We start from the raw sequence: 17,732 nt of genomic DNA, 5'->3' as shown, positions 1-17,732 counted from the left end.
CTTGTCGCAACTTCTTAAAGTGCAGACCTTGGACCGGCCCTCTGGGAAGAGGGTGGGGGCAAGGCATCAGGCTCAGAGCTTGCCTGCCTCCTCTTCGTCCCCTCACGGTGGCTTGTTATCTCGTTCACAGGGTTTGTAAGCTATGACAATCCTGTTTCAGCGCAGGCTGCCATCCAATCAATGAACGGCTTTCAGATTGGCATGAAACGACTGAAAGTGCAGCTCAAACGCTCGAAGAATGACAGCAAGCCCTACTGAGCATTCTCCCCTCTGGGACTGGAGTGAGAGGGTCTTCTGGTAAGTGGGGGAAGGAGCGCCCGCCCTTAGTGATTCGAAGCCCAAAGGCTGTGTGTTGGCAGCCCTGGACCCTGACCCCGCCACTCTCGCTGGCACCTCTTGCCCTGAAGACTCGGCTACTGCCTCCTGTGGGAGTTCGGCTTCGTGTGGAGGACGAGTTTGTGCTTTGTTTGGTTTCCAGTGTTTTACTTTGGAGTTTAGGTGCCATATCGCGGAGATTTTTTTTTTTCTTTATTTAAAGTTTGCTGTGTTTGTAAACAGTGTGTGTTGAGAAGGACCAACACCAGACCGCCTTGGGGTGGGAGGGGGGAATGGAAAGGAGCTCAAGAGAGCCAGAACAGATTGTCCTGGGGACAAGGATGGAGAGGCAGGGAGATTAGCACTGACTTTGGAGCATGGGGTGATGGGACTGACACCAAATGGCCTTTGGGAGCAAGGTTCACAGAGCTCCTTCTCTCAGTGGCTGTCTTCAGGATGATTCTTTTCAGCTGCTTAGAGCAAAAAAACAACAACAGAAAACAAAAAAACAGCTTCAGAGAGCTCCAGAGGTTCTTGTTCTTGCCATCTATATTTAGGATACCTGTCCTTGTTTTTTTGCCTCTCTTTGAAAAAAGGAGCTAGCAAGATTTCTGGGAATAAAGCGCCTGCTAAATTAGCTAGCAATATACACAAGAGAAACCGTCGTTATCAGTCATTAGCTTTCATAGCAGTGGGATGCATTCAATAGCTCTGGATGCCCAGTGCCCTTGCTAGATAGAAATAGATCTAACAAAGCCATGGTACAGTCCCTCCTTTTTAACACACTAAAAGTGTCCATAGACAATTTAACAGAAGCTTCAATGGGGAAGGGGCTAGTTCAAAGTGGGTTGGCCACCTTACATTTTCACAATTCTGTCCACTGGATTTTCTTAAAAAGGAAAAAAAAAAAAGAATCTCCTCCTGTCTTATCCTAAGTGTTCTATGAGGCCGGTTTCTAGTTGAAGGGCAGCCGGCCAGGAGCAGTTTCCCTAACCTGGCCAGAATAAATCACTGGCCCTCATTATTTGGTGTCCCCTTCCCAGTGTACCAGAGCAGACGGCTGGTCCCTGCAGCCAGTGGCCTGCTTCTGACCAGGGCCAGTACTTTGTATTTAAGAAGAATGAGAAGCCTGCATTCACACAGGGTCAGCTTTTCCAGAGTTTTTCTGTGGATGTTGGTGGCTGCCAGAGCTGGGTTTTGGACGTTTCTGCAGAGCCATTGTGGGTCCTTGCTTAAACCACCAACACCCCACCTTCACTGGTGGCAGAACGTTTACACGCTCGACATAGTATTCATTTCATTTACCTCAATTTTTATCTTGTCCATTTCATGTCCTTTGTGCTGACCCCGTTCAAGTGAGCATCCGAGCTGCCTCTCACCCCATCTCATTCCCTCCCTGGGCCGGTACCCAATGAGCGGCCCCGGGCTCTGCCTCTTCTCCACAAGGTGGGGGGTTAGCTGAGCTTGAGAAAGGAAACGCTCTTCAGAACGCACGCCCTGCAGGGCCACTTGTGTTACCGTTCAGTGTGAATGTCGGCCAGCTCTGGAACCGGGGCCCCAGAGTCCTTAAGCTTCGAGAAGTACTAGCCCTGAACCGTAACATCCACTATCAGCAGGAAGCCAGGCGGGGGCCTTCTCTGTTTCGTGCTGGCTATAGGGACGGCTGGCAAGAAGTCAGTCTTTCTGTTTTCCACATAGTGGTGGACCTGTTCCATTAACGGGCGAACACCTGCTACCTTCTCCAAGTGATAATGTGGGTCTGTGTCCTCTAGGGAAGCACGTAATGTACACCTCTTAGGCTGAACCATGTAAACTTGAATTCTGTGCACTGGGAGAAATGTGTCCTGGTTTTCAGAGGAGAAAACTGTTCCAAAGGCTTCCAGGTTCATGGTGGGATTTTTTTTTTTTTTTTAAATAAAGAAAAAAAATAATAAAAAGAGGAAAAAATGCAAGGTTGGGAGGCACTGTTCTGAATCCCTACCTGCTGGAACTGAGAATGTCATTTCTATTTTTATAGAAGTTTTATACAGCTCCAGGGTGGAGAATATTTATTAACTAAATTATATCTCTGGAAAAGGCCAGGATTTTGTAGAATCCAGAATGTGATTGTTTTACACACACAGGATGCTGTGTATTATTGAAACTACTGACTTTCAGTGGCCCCTTTGCAGCCTGACTAGCCCGCCAGAGGGGAGAGGATCGATGCTGTGACTTGGTAGGGGAGAGATCCGTGCTCCCCAGAGCACTGCAGTTAATCACGAGCCTCCCTCTCCACTTCTCTCCTTTGCCACCTCTCTGCTGTGAGGTGCCCAAAGCCTTCTTGCCACAAGGGTTCATTTGACCTTTTCCCCCAGTGTTTTGCCAGCCTTTCACGATCTGACACCCCTAGCAGCGGGCACAGTCCCCCTCTCAATGCTGGAAGATGTGTCCGGTTGCAGGCCTATGTCAAGGGGCTCCACTCCCTCCCAGAGGAGGGTCAGGGTGAGAGGCAGCCGTCCCCGGGCCCTCATTTGTCCCTCAGTCAGCCCGGAGCACAGCCCTCTCCTCAGGCCAGAAATGGGTTTTACGGAAAAGCTGCTCCATGTCGGCGGAAGGGCGCGGGTCAGGCCCAGGGCCTGGCCCGAACATGCAGTCGAGTCTTAAGTGGTCCTGTCACCGGCTCCCATTGTGTCGTCTGCTGTCCTCTGTTTCTCAGTTCCATCATGAAATCAGTTTGTCTCGGAAGCAGCCAGACCTCCAACCTCCCTAAGACTGGGGCGGGCCCAAAGGGAAGCCGAGAACTTGGATTTCCCAGACGGAAAAGGAAGAGGGCTCGCCAGCATTCCCCGCGGCCAGCCGCCAGGGCGCTCCTCACCAGGACCCCTCCTGCTCTTTCAGGGGCGCGGCTGCTGCTGTCCTTGGGGCGGGGAGGGTGGAGGAGGGAGAGAAGGGGACCCGGACATTGGGTCTGGTGGAGTCTGCCGCGACACGTCCCAGGAAATCCAGGCCTCGGTTTCTGTTTTGCTCTTGGCCGTCTGATGTCTTCTTGGTGTCCTCCATGTACTTTGACTTTCCCCTGTGTCCATCGTTAGCATGTGCAAAAGTTCCCTGTCACTTGCCTCCCCCAGAAGGCCTCCTCGTTTCAGGGCTGTACACACAGTGAGTGTCCCTGTTTTCTCTCTCTTTGTTTGGACGTATTGCTCTGTGTAACTCAGTGGGTCTCCCTCTTTCTGGTTTGTTTTTTTCTAGATTCCTGCCGTTTGTTCATCGTTGTGCCTAAAGCATGTCGATGTGGCGTCAAGTACATCGTCCAAATCCTTGTCTCTTCAGCTTCTCTGATGCTTGAACTCTCACCTTTGACCTTGTGTTGACCTTTGATGCTGATGTGTATTTTTTATTATGTTTGTTTCTTTCTTTGTTTTTCTTTAAATTTTTTTGTGCTGCCAAATTGGTTTTGCTAGAACGACTGCTGAAGGGGAAATATTTAAACTTGCATTTGAATATAAAAAAATCTATTTTTCTAGAACTTCATAAGATAACCACTTGATTTTGTGATTCCAATTCTTTGTAATTGTCTTCAGAGCAGCCCTACTAGCACATGCCGTGTGGTGTTTGTATTTCTGTGAACACACAGCCAGTCCGTTTCTAGGCTTTGTTTTTCTGTGTGCTTAGTTTTAAAGCAAAACTTTGAAGCAAACAATGAAATAAAAGACGTCACTAAACCTTTGAGGCTCCTGAGCACATTTTGCTGATCTAGTTTCTGGGGCTTGAGGAGACAGCATGTATTTTTTTTTTTCCCCTTGAGTTCTTAAACTGCAGAAAACACTTGAACTCCTCCCTCTCCTGTGTTGATAGCGGGCAGCCTTCTGGCCTCCCTGCCCCTTTTCTTTGTCCTTCCCTGTGGTTCTCCACCTCCATCTTCGGTGAACCTTTGGATCCACATTGATGTTGTCCTGTTTCATTAACTCCCATGCTTGTTTCTACAATCTCCTCAGCAAAATGTGATGCTTTGGTTTTCCTTTCCAACTCAGATAATGCCCAGAAAACCCACGTTTTGCATGTTTCCTGCTGTTTTCTTCACACCTTCGTATATATCACCTTCACCTCTCTGTTTTCTATAGTTTGTGCAAAAACTGACTGATTTAAAGGGTTTCAAAGAAGCTGTTTCAAATTGTTGTGGGGTTTTGTTTTTTTGTTTTTTTTCTGGATTATTTTTATTTTGATGTGGCAATTTTCTCCTCGGTTGCCTGTAAGATTACTTGCCTGTGCGCTTGGACTGTCCTGATTGGCCTCCAGGCCTTGGGAGGGAGCTTCTGGAAGGCTGGTTACACCCTGGTCAAGTAGAAATCTGAGTATAGTGGGAGACTTAAGGTTATGGAAAGGGTAGAAGAGATGGGAACCCAGAAGGTGGCCGAGGGTGGGACACTTCCAACAATGTGAATTTGAAAAATCCCTTCACACAAAGACCTCCTTCGGAAGTTTGTGCCTTTCATTGACTTCCTGATCCCTGGAGAGATAGCCCCAGTTAGCCTCCAAGGAAAGGCTAGTTTCTTGACCCACTGTTGGAAAGAGCCCGTGACCCTGCTGGCAACACACGTACCAGCTCTTTTCCTAGGTGACAAGCACAACACCGGTCTCCCTGCTGTTTACAGACTTCAGGCACTGCCCCGGCTCTTCCCGCACTCCGCATCCCCTCTCCTCAGGAGGAAGAGCCAGCAGCTTTTCTGCCTGCCCTTCACGGGGGCCGCTTTCCCCAGGATCCTGGGATTCGTTGGACAGCCCGCTTCAGTAAAAAGCTGAATTGCATAAAAGTGAGGTCTAGTCATTAGGAAGTGGAAGAGTAAAGAAAAGAATTGAAAGTGTCCATTTGATGGAAGATAGAGATTCTAGAAGGAGGGAGCTTAAGGATGACGGGCCAGACACTTCTGGGGGGCCGTGGGAGATGAAGTGTCGTGATTCTCTAGGACTAGGGTGAGAGAGTAAAAGGCCTAGAGGAAAGTGTGAGGCGCTGCTGGAAAGATCTGGAGAGAGGGGGTGATAAAGGAGCAAATCCCAGCTATATCTCAGTTTGGGGAGGTGGGGCAGCTTCTTGGGTAGTGCCACCCTATAGTAAGGAGAAAGGGGAGAGCTGAAGGTTTTTTTTTTTTGGGGGGGGGGTCTTTGCATGGAAAAAGGCGGTGAGCACCACAGTCTGACCGCACAGAGAGCCCGAGTGAGATCTTCTCCCTTCCCGCCTTGATCCGGAGAATCTCTCTTTTGCCAATCTGTTTTGCTTTTGATTCCGAAAGGAGCTCTGGGGAAACCTGTGGATACAACCAAAATGCCAAACGTTGGATGTTATTTTCCTTTCCTTTCCTCTCTTTGATTGTTTTAGTTGTTCTGTGGTGGTTTTAATGGATTTGAGACCCTGGGACGGCAGCTGCCTTTCTGATTTCCAGCTGCTTTTTGTGAATAATTTAAAAAGAAAAAAAAAAAGTAACTTTCCATTTTGGAGACAAACCTGTGTGAGTTTTTTATTGGTACAAACGTTGTATTTAAACACTAGGGGTTTTGTACAGTTTTTTGCCTTTTCTACTAGAAAACAATGTAAAGTGATTTCACAATGTGAAGAGAAAAAAATTGCCACTGACCAAACGTACAGTCTGTTCTGCAGCAGCAATGGGGTTCAATCAACTCGAAGTCGTGATTCAGTTGTAGAGATGCTTTCCCCTTAACCTTGTTCAAGCTTTTCCTTTCTTTCCCCTGTTTTGATTTGCAAAAGAAACCGTCTCTTTTGTGTGAAATTGTGTTGTACTCTGTAGAAAATTATGGATTTTACTTTAATCGTTAAAAAAACAAAAAAAAACAAAAAAAAAAAACAAAAAAAGCAGCAGCAAGAAGAGCCCTGTGGCTTTTCTGGCCTGGTCGCAGAGTTTGTGTAGTGGGTTTAAAGATGAAAAGATTGTTACAAGTTTGGAACAAGCGAGTATGTGTTTAAAAAAAAAAAAAAGGAAATTTCCTTCCTTTGTGTGTTTTCCTTTTGTCCCAATGGGGAACCTAAACCTGTTTTAATTGCACAGACACACGGACAAAAAGTCATTTTGTATCTGCCAAGTGTGGTACCTTCCTTTGTTTATTTGCTATTAAACTGTTTGAGAAGAATCTGTGTCATATCTTTGTTTTCTAATGCTGTTGGGATGGGAAGATGGTGCTCTGTGGGACGTGAGACAGAAGCCTTCCTGTGGGGCCTGCTGCTCGGGGTGTTCCAGAGCCCCGTGACACAGCTGGTAACAACACTCTGCTCAAAGAGCACCCGCGTGTAGCTCTTCCCGGAGAACTGCCCCCCAGCCCCCTCACACTTTCTCTTCCCAAGATACATGCCGCAGTCCTCCTGCCTCTTCTCTGGACCTCCCCCCACCCCTCTCCTATTTCCTCCAACGGACATTATCAGAAAAAATCTGTATGACACTCCCTCTTTCAATAATAAAGGTGAAGCGCTGCCTGTAACCTTTGTCCTAATGCCGCTGCCCCTGACCGCAGAGGCTAGACTGGGTCTGGGGACCGTGCAGCCAGTGCCACTATTTACCAAAGTTCATCCAATGAACCCATTTACTGAACCCTCTCTGTGGAGAAGATCCAGTGCTAGATGGGCCCTGTCATGTGGTCCTGCTACGGGACTGGGCTGAGTGTGTGCCCAGGTAAGTCAGAACGGTAAAAGAGGATGGCACGAGAGCCGGCTTAGATTTTGGTGGAGGGCATGGAATTGGGAGGACATTTCTGGAGAATGTCCAGATTTGATTCCCTGATGTACATGGTACAGGGGTCAGGACCCTGATTTAGAGCCGGGGAGTGGGTGGGGACTGATGGAATGGCCTGACCAAACCCTTGCCATCTCTGTCAGTGCTGCCACGTGGCACAGAAGGTGAGAAACCCAGCTTCTAGTCTGATTTTCCCCTTTACCCCCCCTGGAGTTCACTACTCACCTCAGGGTTGCTATAGATCATATGAAAGAAGGATGTGAGAATGTCTTATAGAGGGCGGAGGGGCAAACCCGTGATCCGCACAATTGGGGAAGCTGAGGTTGGGAAGTCACTTGAAGCACAAGTGGATGTGGATGGCTGCACAAAGTGGCACTTGAATGGCAGGCAGCTCTGCAGCCAGAGCCACCAAGCTGCCTCAGGAGGATCAGACGCATCTAGCTTAGAAATGGGAGGTCAGCCGTTGGGCTGAGCAGCCCCTTCAGTGGCCCCTGCACCCTGGGAGAAAAGGCTCCAAAAAGCCATCTCTGGATATATACAGTTAAGTCATTTGGATCCAATTGGGTGGCGTCCATCTCTTAGGCTCTTGCTCCAACCCTTTTGGAAGAAGCTGCTACTTGCCCAGCTTTGAAGTGGGGGAGTCACTTCGTTCCCCAAAAGATTCATTTTCTTGCTGTTGTATTAAAGTGCTGGCATAGGGATAGCTAACGACCCAGCGAGTACTTGACAAGCTCAGAATAGCCTCTAATGAGAGTCAAGAGCTACTCTCAACCAGAGATCAATTAAGTGTGGAAATAAAGCCGCTCAGATTATGTCACCCTCTGTCAAGATGGATTTGTACAAAAACACCCCACCTTTTTTTTTCTGTCATGTAAATTCTGGTATTATAATCTCCCCGCACCAAGGACTCTTCCTTCTGACACTGTTTGGCATGCTGTTTGGATACCAATGGCCAGGAAAGAGCGAAGGTGAGTGCTTGTGTTTAGCCCCTGCTGCCATGATTTTCCTAGCACTCACTGGTTCACTCATGGCCCACTCTGGGATCCTAGTCAGAGACAAAGATACTGGAGTGATTGCCGTTCCCTTCTCCAGCTCATTTTTCAGATGACAAAACTGAGGGAAACAGGGCTTTGTGACCTGCCCAGGGTCACGCGGCTGGTGGGTGAGTGAGTCTTGTCCCCTGCTGACCGCAGGCTGGCGCACTCTTGCTGCCTCAGAAGTCACCGCATCTCAGTGTCCCCCACAGGGGTCACAAATTCAGTTTAAAAAGGTTACAGCGTGGTGGAGCAAAGGTCAAGGGAGACCTCAGATTGAGTATAGATGCTGTTATGTCCTATCTATTACCCTGGATAATTTAACCTTAGGCCTCAGGAGGCAATCAGACTGGTCTCTGACACTCAGTAATGCTATAGTCTTGGGAGGGCCAGCCTCCGAATGCAAAAAATAATCCTCCTTGTTCTTCAGCATAAAGTTAATGATAGCTAGCATTTATATAGTATTTACTATGTGCTAGACACAGTGGTAACTGTTTTTTCTCATTTGATCCTCCCAGTAACCCTGGGAGCTGAGAGCCTTTCTTCCCATTTTACAGATGGGGAAACAAAGACTTGGTAAGTCACTTGCCTAAGATGATACAGCTTGTGTTCGAGGCTGGATTTGAACCTGGGTTCTGCCTCCAGGCCAGTGCTCTATCCACTGTGTCCCCTCTAGTTCCACAGAGAAATGGGTTAGGAGACGGCCAAGTAGTCAACTTCTAATTATACACGCACACACGCACGTGTTGTTCCTTCAGTAAGTGAACGCCCGTGTGGTGGGCTCTGCTTGCAATGGCGATACAAAGGCAAGGATCTGTAATTTAAGCCGTTCTTGGGCCTGCCTGTTAGCGGCCTTTATGGTGCTTCTACATACAAAAAAAAAATTTGACAAATGTTCTAAGCCTTGTGGAAAAGCCCAAATTTAAGGTTCCTGAAACTGATGAGGGAATCCATTTTTCACCTTTCTTTCTAGTTTCTTCCCTTTTCTAAGAATATTTATTTACTGCCGACCAAGAGCATCCTGGCCTGTGCAAGTTTCTAAATAAAATAAAATAAAAAGCTAAATAAAAGCCGGTATTGTGGCAATGGGAGCAGCTGCTGCTGTTCCTAAACACTTAAGATATCCTGGGGGTCTCTGCAAGCAGGCCGTGCTACCCACCACCCCACAGGCCAACGAGACACCTGTGCAGGCAGCTTTTCAGTGGGAAAGCACCAGTCTGTTCCCAGGCAAAGCTGTGATTTCTTTCTCCTCATCAGTTCCATTCAGCAGTTAGGTACTGAGTGCAAGATCTATAGTCAGGAAGACCCCAGTTAGACTCTTATCTCGGGTTATAGTTCCCCTGTAAGAGATTTATTCTCCTAAACTTCAGTAGGGATTCAGCCCACCGACCAATGACGCAATCCCCCACTTGCCAGGCGGCTCTCTCCTAACTGGCATCTTAGGGTTATTTGATAAAACTCCTTTTCTTGCTAAAAGCTCTTATGGATGATTCATAAAGCAATATGTATTAAAAATAAATTTTAAAAGCTTTTAAAGACCGTATTTGGTCCACTGTTAGCGTATAATTAAATCTCTGCCCCTAACTTTGGGGGAAGAATCTGACTTCAGATACTGGACAAAGCACTTACTCCCTGTCAGCCTCAGGTTCCTCATCTGTAAAATGGGATAACAACATCAACTCCTCAGGATCGGAAATGTTAACATAGAAAGTGCTTTACACATTTTAAAGCATTTTATAAATGCTATTAGTATTACTCTTTTTTTACCCCCTTTTCCTGAGGCTGGGGTTAAGTGACTTGCCCAGGGTCACACAGCTAGGAAGTGTCAAGTGTCTGAGAGCAGATTTGAACTCGGGTCCTCCTGAATTCAAGGATGGTGCTCTCTCCACTGCGCCCCCTAGCGGCCCCAGTATTATTACTTTTATACCTGGAATTTTTTCAGATTTGTTTTTCCAATTAGAAACCCCTCCAATACTGAAGAGCTAAAACAGGTGTAATGTCAGATACAGGGTGGGATGCTTCTGCCTGCCTGTTTTTCTCTTCTTCTCCCCTCCCCACCTCTTTCCTTTCCCCCTGCCCCTCTCCTCCCTTTCCTAGGAAGGGCTTTGGCTCCGTGACTTCTGCCGGCTCCAAGGCCTGTGATCTGTGTCCACTGATCGTCCTTCCTAGGAACCTCGTCTGAGCTCCTGCAGAGCCTTTTGCCACAAAACGAGAACCCTCTGTACGGGTTCCCCAGGAAGCAGCAGACAGGGAGATGCGTTCACCTGATCCCTGGGAGATGGCAACCCTGATTTTCCTTTCTCTTAAGTATTTTGTACACAGTCGTTTTTTGTTTGTTTTTTTTAGCTGAGCTTTGGGAAAACCTTTATTTAATCCATGTTTAAGATCAGGGGATATTGGGACAAGAAGGAGCTTGGTGGTTGGGATCAGCCACCCATCGAATGAGCTACCATCTCGTGGGCTCCCCCATATTTGGTGCTGGTAAAGTGGCTGTCCATGTTGCTCCGCTGGTGAGGGGCAGCGGCATTACTCAAGCCTAGGCTTCGAGGTTTCCAAGTCCAGCACTTTCCTCGGTGCCCCGTGGCTGTCCACACAGCCTGCGTCAACCATGGCACCTTCCCCCTCCTCCCCCCGAGGCTGGGGCTAAGTGACTTGCCCAGGGTCACACAGCCAGGAAGTGTTAAGTGTCTGAGGCCAGATTTGAACTGGGGTCCTCCTGGTGCTCTATCCACTGCGCCACCCAGCTGCCTCCTCCACGTCACCTTCTAAGTTTGACTTCCTTGACTTAGCCCGTCTCAGTCCTCTCCCATTCTGGTGGCTCAGAGAAGCTTCCCAGCCTTCCCTTCTCCCCCCGTCTCTAAGGCTCTGGTAGACACAGATGGCCCTCTCTCCGATTCCTTTCCCCTTCTGTGACCCAGGGTTCAGGCAAGAGGAGGGAGGGAGCCCCCCAAAAAAGGGGGAGAAAGGCCCCTGGTCAGCGGGCTGTCATCGTCCCAACAGTCACCAAGGCCTCTGGGAGCTGGCTGCTGGGGGAGGGGGTGAGCGTGACCTTGGAGCGGACATTCTTGGCTGGCCATGTGGCCCGGACTGGCAGGGACAGCTGCGGGCTGGGCGGGGGCCGGATGAGCCGTTTCTCGGGTGTCGAGCTCTCCCTCCGCCCAGGGTCCCTCCGCTGTCCCTCTGTCCTTTGTTCCTCTAGCTGGGGGGAGACTGCCTCTTTCATCTCTTGGGAGATGTGAGCTTGGGGGTCGTGCCCCTCTATGGCAACGAGCTTCGGGCTGGCTGGTTCCTCTCTCTGCTGAGGGGCCGTTCCTCAGATTTCGGATCGTTTTGGGGACCTCGGGGGTGCGGTGGAGCCAGAGATGGGACAGGACCAGTCCAAACAACAGATTGAGAAGGGGCTGCAGCTCTACCAGTCGAACCAGACGGAGAAGGCCCTGCAGGTGTGGATGAGGATGCTGGAGAAAAGCACAGACCTCGTGGGCAGGTTCCGGGTCCTGGGCTGCTTGGTCACCGCGCACTCAGAAATGGGCCGCTACAAGGATATGCTGAAGGTAAGGAGGGGCTTCCGCGCCCCCACCCCCCCACCCTTCGGGCCCCCGGCTGCACTCCCCGGTTCATCAGATAGGGGCCAGTGGGGAGCCGGCCTACAAGTGTGGGAGTGGTGGAGAGGTGCCTCCTGTGGAACCAAGGAAGGCCGCTTTCGGGAAGCCCATAGCAAGGGGCTTTCCTTTTCTCCCCCTTTGGAGGAGGTGCCAGTTGGAATTGGGGGGTACCCATCCCGATCTCCTTGGGCTTCAAACCAGATACCAGACTGTCGCTCCCTGTCCTGGCGGCCCCCTGCTTTCCCGGGGCCATGCTCCACCTCCCTCGAGTTCTGGGGCCTGAGCTACCCGGAGGGTTCCTCTCGGACCCCGGCTGAGGGCAGGGCCCGGGGGTCAGTTTGCCGTGGTGCAGATCGACACGGCCCGGGAACTGGAAGACGCCGACTTCCTCATGGAGAGCTACCTGAACCTGGCCCGCAGCAACGAAAAGCTCTGTGAATTCCAGAAGACCATCTCCTACTGTAAGACCTGCCTCAACATGCAGGGCACCCGGGTGGGCCAGCAGCTCAACGGGCAGGTCAGCCTGAGCATGGGCAACGCCTTTCTGGGACTCAGCCTCTTCCAGAAGGCCCTGGAGAGCTTCGAGAAGGCCCTTCGCTACGCCCACAACAACGACGACAAGATGCTGGAGTGCCGGGTCTGCTGCAGCCTGGGCAACTTCTACTCCCAGGTCAAGGTTAGTGGTGTCCTGGCCAGGAGAGGCACAGGGGCCTCAGGGCAGGCAAGGGAGGCTCTGGGGAGGGGGCAGGTGCTGCCCTTTGATGCAGAGTGGGCACGTGGCAGGATCCCGGACCCTCCACCTTCCTAAAGCAGGCCCCGATCCACTCTGGATGGGCCCTGACCGGCCGCTGGAAGGGTCCGGCCCTGAAACTTTAGCCAAGCCAGGCCGCCCCTGTTTATTCCCTGTGCCCGCCCCCTCCGGCTCCAGGACTACGAGAAAGCTCTGTTCTTCCCCTGCAAAGCCGCCGAGCTGGTGAACGACTACGGCAAGGGCTGGAGCCTCAAGTACCGCGCCATGAGTCAGTACCACATGGCCGTGGCCTATCGGAAACTCGGGCACCTGGGTGATTCCATGGAGTGCTGTGAGGTGCGCCTGGGGCTGGGGAGGGGGTGGCAGCCTGGCACGGGTCCTGACTGGAACATTCCTTTTCCTTCTTTCAGTCCCAACTTGATACCCTAGAGACTGATCCAGAATACCTCAGAGTCCATGGCGGTTTTGGCCTAGGCCCATTCCCCAGCCCAGCTCCCAGGCATCCCCTCCCCCTCCAGGCCATCTTTTCCTTGATAAAAATTTCCTCACTGGGCCTAGTTGTCATGGCTGCAAATTAACATTCCTGAATCCTGTTAGGAGGGAGCCCTGCCTGTTGTAAGGGTGCTCCGGGGAGCTCTCGGGGGAGAGGGTATTATGGGGCAGGGGGTTGTCCCCAGTGTTTCCCCTTCCCTTGTCCTTCTCGGGTGGGGGCCGGGGGGGGACGTTGGGATTGAGGGCCTCTGCCTCCCAGGAGTCCATGAAGATTGCCCTCCAGCACGGGGACCGGCCCCTCCAGGCTCTGTGTCTCCTCTGTTTTGCCGACATCCACCGGAGCCGCAGGGACTTGGAGGTGAGACAGCCGAGTCCGGAAGGGCCTTTACTGGGGGGCGGGGAGTTGGCTGAGATCGGCGAAAAGGAAAACGGGTCCTGGGACTGGGAGAATGGGGAGGAGTGGACCTGACCCCCCACTATCTCCCTGCACCTTCCAACCCCCCATCCCCCAGACAGCCTTCCCTAGGTACGACTCCGCCATGAGCATCATGACCGAGATTGGAAATCGACTGGGGCAGGTGTATGTCCTGCTGGGCGTGGCCAAGTGCTGGGTGACCAGGAAGGAGCCAGAGAAGGTGAGCTCGTCCCCCGCTCCCCTCCCCCCATCTCAGGCGCCTCTCTGCCTGACAGGGTCTGACCAGGGATTGGCTCCCCTCTGGCCCCGCGCCCAACAAGGGAGTCCTGGGGGCGTTTCCAACGTTTACAAGGGCCTTATATGCGAGGCATTTTGTTACGGGCCGAAAAAGGCAGAAGGAAAGGCCCGTCTCTTCCCCCAAGGAGTTTAGGTGGGACTTGGGGCATCCGGCGGAGGTACCCAGTAGTGCGTGAGGGGAGCATGGAGAGTCAGGCGTGCATGAGGGAATGTTGAGGGGGTAACGGAGGAAACCAGAAAAATCGGGCAAAAGCGAGGAGGGCCGGCACAAAGGCGGGGCAGGGCTGCCATGTCTGCCTGCTCCTAGTCCAGGGCGGTGTCGGAAGAGGAAGCATTGAAGGAGGCCCGCGAGGCCGGATCTGGTGGCGGAGGTCCTGAGTGCTAAGCTCAAAGCTATTTGGTGTATGGGCGACAGGGAGCCAGCCTCTGACAGTTTTAACAGAAGAATAACAGAGTTATCCCTTGGGAGGCTGCTGTCGGCAGCTATGTGAGGGGAGCCTGGAGGCAGGGGGATTAATTAAAAGAATATTGGGGTTGTTGAACCTTGAGAGAGACTGGGGAGCTAAGAGCCAGAGGGGAGGAGCGTGTGGCAGGTGCTAGAAACAGCACGCAAGGAGGGGAACGCGAGAAAACCTAAAACGCAGGGAGATGCCTCATTGTGAAGAGCCGCAAGGCCCAACAAGGAGTGACTTCCTATTGGTTTGGAAGCTCCTGGACTTTCCTGGGTAGAAGGTGACATAGGACCGTGCTTAAAAAGTCAGTGTGGCGAGCGTGTGGAAGGTGGCTTGGCGGCGAGAGATTTGGAGGGGGGGTCCGTATGGGGCCATTTGGAGGGTGGGGAGAGATTTGTGACAGGAAACCAATGAGGTCATCGCAGCAGGAGAGATGAGAGGGATGCTTGAAAGAGACGGATGATTGGATGTGGAGGCTGATGGGAAGAAAAGCCAAAAGGGACACCAAAGTTTCAAGCCCGGTGCTGTGGGAAAGGGTGATGTCATTAACAGAAGTGGGCAGGTTATACCGCCCATCTTGGGCCTCCATCAGGCTCTGCCATCGTCTCAGCCAACTGGCCACTTGCGTTCCCTCCCCCACTCTTGCCCCTGTTGATAGAGGTGGGCACCCAGCTCAGAGAGATTGAGGGCAGTTGGCGCCATTGCCCAAACCCGCATCCTCCGAACAGCCGGAGCGGGCGTCCGGCTACGCGGTCCTGTGGCTACGGGGGAAGGCGGAGGATTCAGTCCCTTTTGTGCACTGGCTTTGGTGCGGGAGTGGAATTGTGGCTGTTCCTTCCCGGGCACAAACGGAGCAGAAAGGTAGTGAAACATTCACATTGGAGAGCCACCCATCCGTCGCCAGTGGCGGCTCCTGGGAGAATCGATGGGATACAGATATGTATCCAGAATATAGAGAAAGACAAGACCGGGGCCTAGACCGGACTCGTGGTTAGGGAGGATGTTTCCGGAAGGTCAGGGCAGACTGAGGAAACACTGTAGTGCTGCTGAGAAAAGGGCTGCTCTTTGTCCCTCTTTGGTTTGAGAAGAAAGAACAAGAGTGGCGGTGAGGCCTGAGATAAGGCGCCGGCCCCTGGGTCTCCTGGTCTGAGCTAGCCAAAGGCAGAGCCTGCGGTGGGCGGCCTTCTAGTGGAGGAGCCACCTGGCAGCCTGGGGGTGGGTTTGAGCATGGAGGGTACCCCGGAAATCCCTTCCCTTGCCCTCCGGCCTGCCCCATGTCTCTCTCCTTGAACCTCTCCCAGGCTTTAGATGTCATCGAAAAGGCCCAGGACCTGGCCGAGGGATTGGGGAACAAGGTAAGGCTGGGGCCTTCCCTCTGGGGCCTTCCCGGCGCCTTTAGAATCGAGGGAGAGTGGGGGCTATCAGGGATCCTGGGCTGATTTAAGATGAGGTGGGCTCAGAGGAGGGAGCGTTGGGGGGAGCGGATGCAGGGTCTCACCCCCTGCCCAACAGACCTGCCTGAACCCATTGCCCACCCGCTGAGACTTCTCCTAGCCCTGCCCCTCGTGCACCATTGTTGGGTGGCTAAAGGTAAAAAGCGGGTGGGGAAGCCCCTGAGAGTTACCTGTGAGGGGCTCCTGCGTGGCCCCCACGTCAGTCTCGGGTCCTTCCCTCCGCCCGCCCGCCTCCGTGTCCAGCTGAGTCAGCTGAAGCTGCACTGCCTGAGTGAGGGCATCTACCGCAGCCGGGGGCAGCAGCGGGAGCTGCGGGCCCACGTCGTGCGCTTCCACGAGTGTGTGGAGGAGATGGAGCTCTACTGTGGCCTGTGCGGGGAGTCCATCGGCGAGCGCAACAACCGGCTGCAGGCCCTGCCGTGCTCCCACTTCTTCCACCTCAGGTAAAAGGCTAGGACTGGTGGGGAGCCCATGTAGGACCGGCGCAGGTGAGCTATCAAGCGGGCCAGGAGAAACCCACTTTGCCCCTACAGGTGCCTCCAGAACCACGGGACCCAGAGCTGCCCCAACTGCCGCCGTTCGTCCATGAAGCCGGGTTTTGTGTGACGGAGGGACTGCTCCATGCCTGCAGTGGCCTGAGGGGGAACAGTTCCTCCTCCTGTCATCCCCGAGGCCTTGTCGCCTGTCCGGGGGCTCTGCTGTCCTGCCCCTGCCCTGGGGACCTCGGCATCCTTAGCCTGTTCAGAGCTTTCACGGCCTCCACTGCCAAAGCCACGTCCTCCTCGGGTCTTCCCCCTGGAATTCCACCCAAAAGCTTCGTTTCCAATGTGGCCCAGAGGGGTCATACTTCCTTGTCCGTGTCACCCCCCGGTATCTCTGCCCTTCCATGGTCCTGTAGCATTCCTGGCTGCCATGTTCTGTCCTGAACCTACATGGATCAGCCCGCTTCTTTTCCCCCTTCCAAGTGTCTCTTGAATCCAGGCCACTCCCCGCTGAAGGGGAAGCTCCTTTCTTGGCTTGGGGGCTGCCTTGCACCCCTTGCCTAGGCTTGGGCCAGTGGATCAGGCATCAGGCGGGAAGTGGCCCTCCCCCCAAGCCCCACCCCCCCACCCTCCACTTGTCTGTATTCTGTTCTTTATAGAAAAAATAAATCATTTCTATGCAGGGCTGTTATGTAATGTACCATTTACAGAAAAACTCTCGTCAGTCATTTCTGGCCAGCTCTCAGGACATCCACCATCCTATGACCAAGTCACATGGGCGGGGCATCAGGAATAATAGGACCCTGGTTGGTGAGCCCGTCCTGAAACAGCCATCAACAAACATTAAGCACCTACAGTATGCAAAGTAATTAACCAGATGTTAACAAAACTACAAAAAGTCATATAAAATTTGTCCCTGACTCTGAGAAGTGTATACACTGTAGATGACAAACTGGCTAGAACATCATACAAGAAAGATTTCAGTGTAGGAAAGCAATAAGCATTTATTAAGCACCTACTGGGTGCCAGGCATTCCTCATGTGGGACAGCCTTCTATCAACATAGATGGGCTCTGATCTGAGAGGCACATTAGGCTTAAGTAATTTGCTTTGGCTCACACAGGTTCCGTCAGAGGCAGACTAAGCTTCCTGACTCTAAGCTCGGCATTCTATTCTATCTATTTAAGAAGTTTACCTCCTTTGCCCCCCAAAAACTGGACTGGAAGGTCCAATTGTTGCAATAATTGCCTCACTATTTAAACACATTCACGCGCACGTCCATGTGCGCACACACACGCACCCGCCATGGTACTCTGGCTTCTCACATTCAGTATTAATGCATTTTGACAAGAAGAAAACACTTCAGCACTTGACCCTTGCTCAGCACTTCTCACTTGATTCTTGTTGCTGGGGAACAGCTGGGGGTGTGAGGTTGGCCGGGCCCCTCAGCCCCCGCTGCTGCTGCTCCTCCCCCACAGAGGGAGGTGAGGTGCCCACCTTGGCCAGCAGGACACAGGGCAGTTCCTGCAGGATGATGGGCTACAAAACAGTAGTACTGGAAGGGAGCCCCAAAGAGATGGCGACGGAGGGCCATGGCTTCTGCCTCCGCAGCCAGCGTCTCCCCCCAAAGCTTGTGCAGTGAGGTATTGGGGAGAGTGCAAAGGCTCAGCTTCCTCAGGAGCCACGAGCCGGGCTGGCTTTTTTCTTGGCAGCTGCGAGC

At 52.2% G+C, this 17,732-nt stretch overlaps 2 protein-coding genes across 27 annotated transcripts in view; both read left to right on the top strand.

Moving 5' to 3' along the window:
* The window catches only part of CELF1 (CUGBP Elav-like family member 1), a 94,793-nt gene extending 90,777 nt beyond the window's left edge, over positions 1–4,016 (top strand). For 15 of the 25 annotated variants that reach the window (XM_074274697.1, XM_074274693.1, XM_074274680.1 and 12 more), the window contains 2 exons: positions 131–297; positions 3,544–4,016. In XM_074274697.1, coding sequence (XP_074130798.1) covers positions 131–258 — 128 coding nt within the window. In that variant the 3' untranslated portion in view covers positions 259–297; positions 3,544–4,016. Of the gene's footprint in view, positions 1–130 lie in introns of all 25 variants that reach the window. The other 10 variants (XM_074274689.1, XM_074274684.1, XM_074274683.1 and 7 more) reach the window with 1 other exon arrangement.
* Positions 4,017–5,768: 1,752 nt separating this feature from the next.
* On the top strand, positions 5,769–16,693 carry RAPSN (receptor associated protein of the synapse). Of its 2 annotated transcripts, none has more exons than XM_074274702.1 (8): positions 5,769–11,619; positions 12,116–12,346; positions 12,599–12,757; positions 13,173–13,271; positions 13,426–13,548; positions 15,379–15,432; positions 15,775–15,974; positions 16,065–16,693. In XM_074274702.1, exons 1-8 carry the CDS (start codon positions 11,428–11,430, stop codon positions 16,135–16,137), a joined length of 1,131 nt encoding a protein of 376 aa, XP_074130803.1. In that variant the 5' UTR covers positions 5,769–11,427; the 3' UTR covers positions 16,138–16,693. The 2 variants fall into 2 exon arrangements, with proteins under 2 accessions (XP_074130803.1, XP_074130802.1); XM_074274701.1 differs by having other exon boundaries at positions 12,008–12,346.
* The last annotated feature ends 1,039 nt before the right edge of the window (positions 16,694–17,732 follow it).

The sequence above is a fragment of the Sminthopsis crassicaudata genome, chromosome 6 (assembly GCF_048593235.1).
Source record: "Sminthopsis crassicaudata isolate SCR6 chromosome 6, ASM4859323v1, whole genome shotgun sequence".
Classification (NCBI taxonomy): Eukaryota; Metazoa; Chordata; class Mammalia; order Dasyuromorphia; family Dasyuridae; genus Sminthopsis; species Sminthopsis crassicaudata.
The sequence above is the reverse complement of the archived record's forward strand: the minus strand, read 5'-3'. Positions and strand labels throughout refer to the sequence as shown.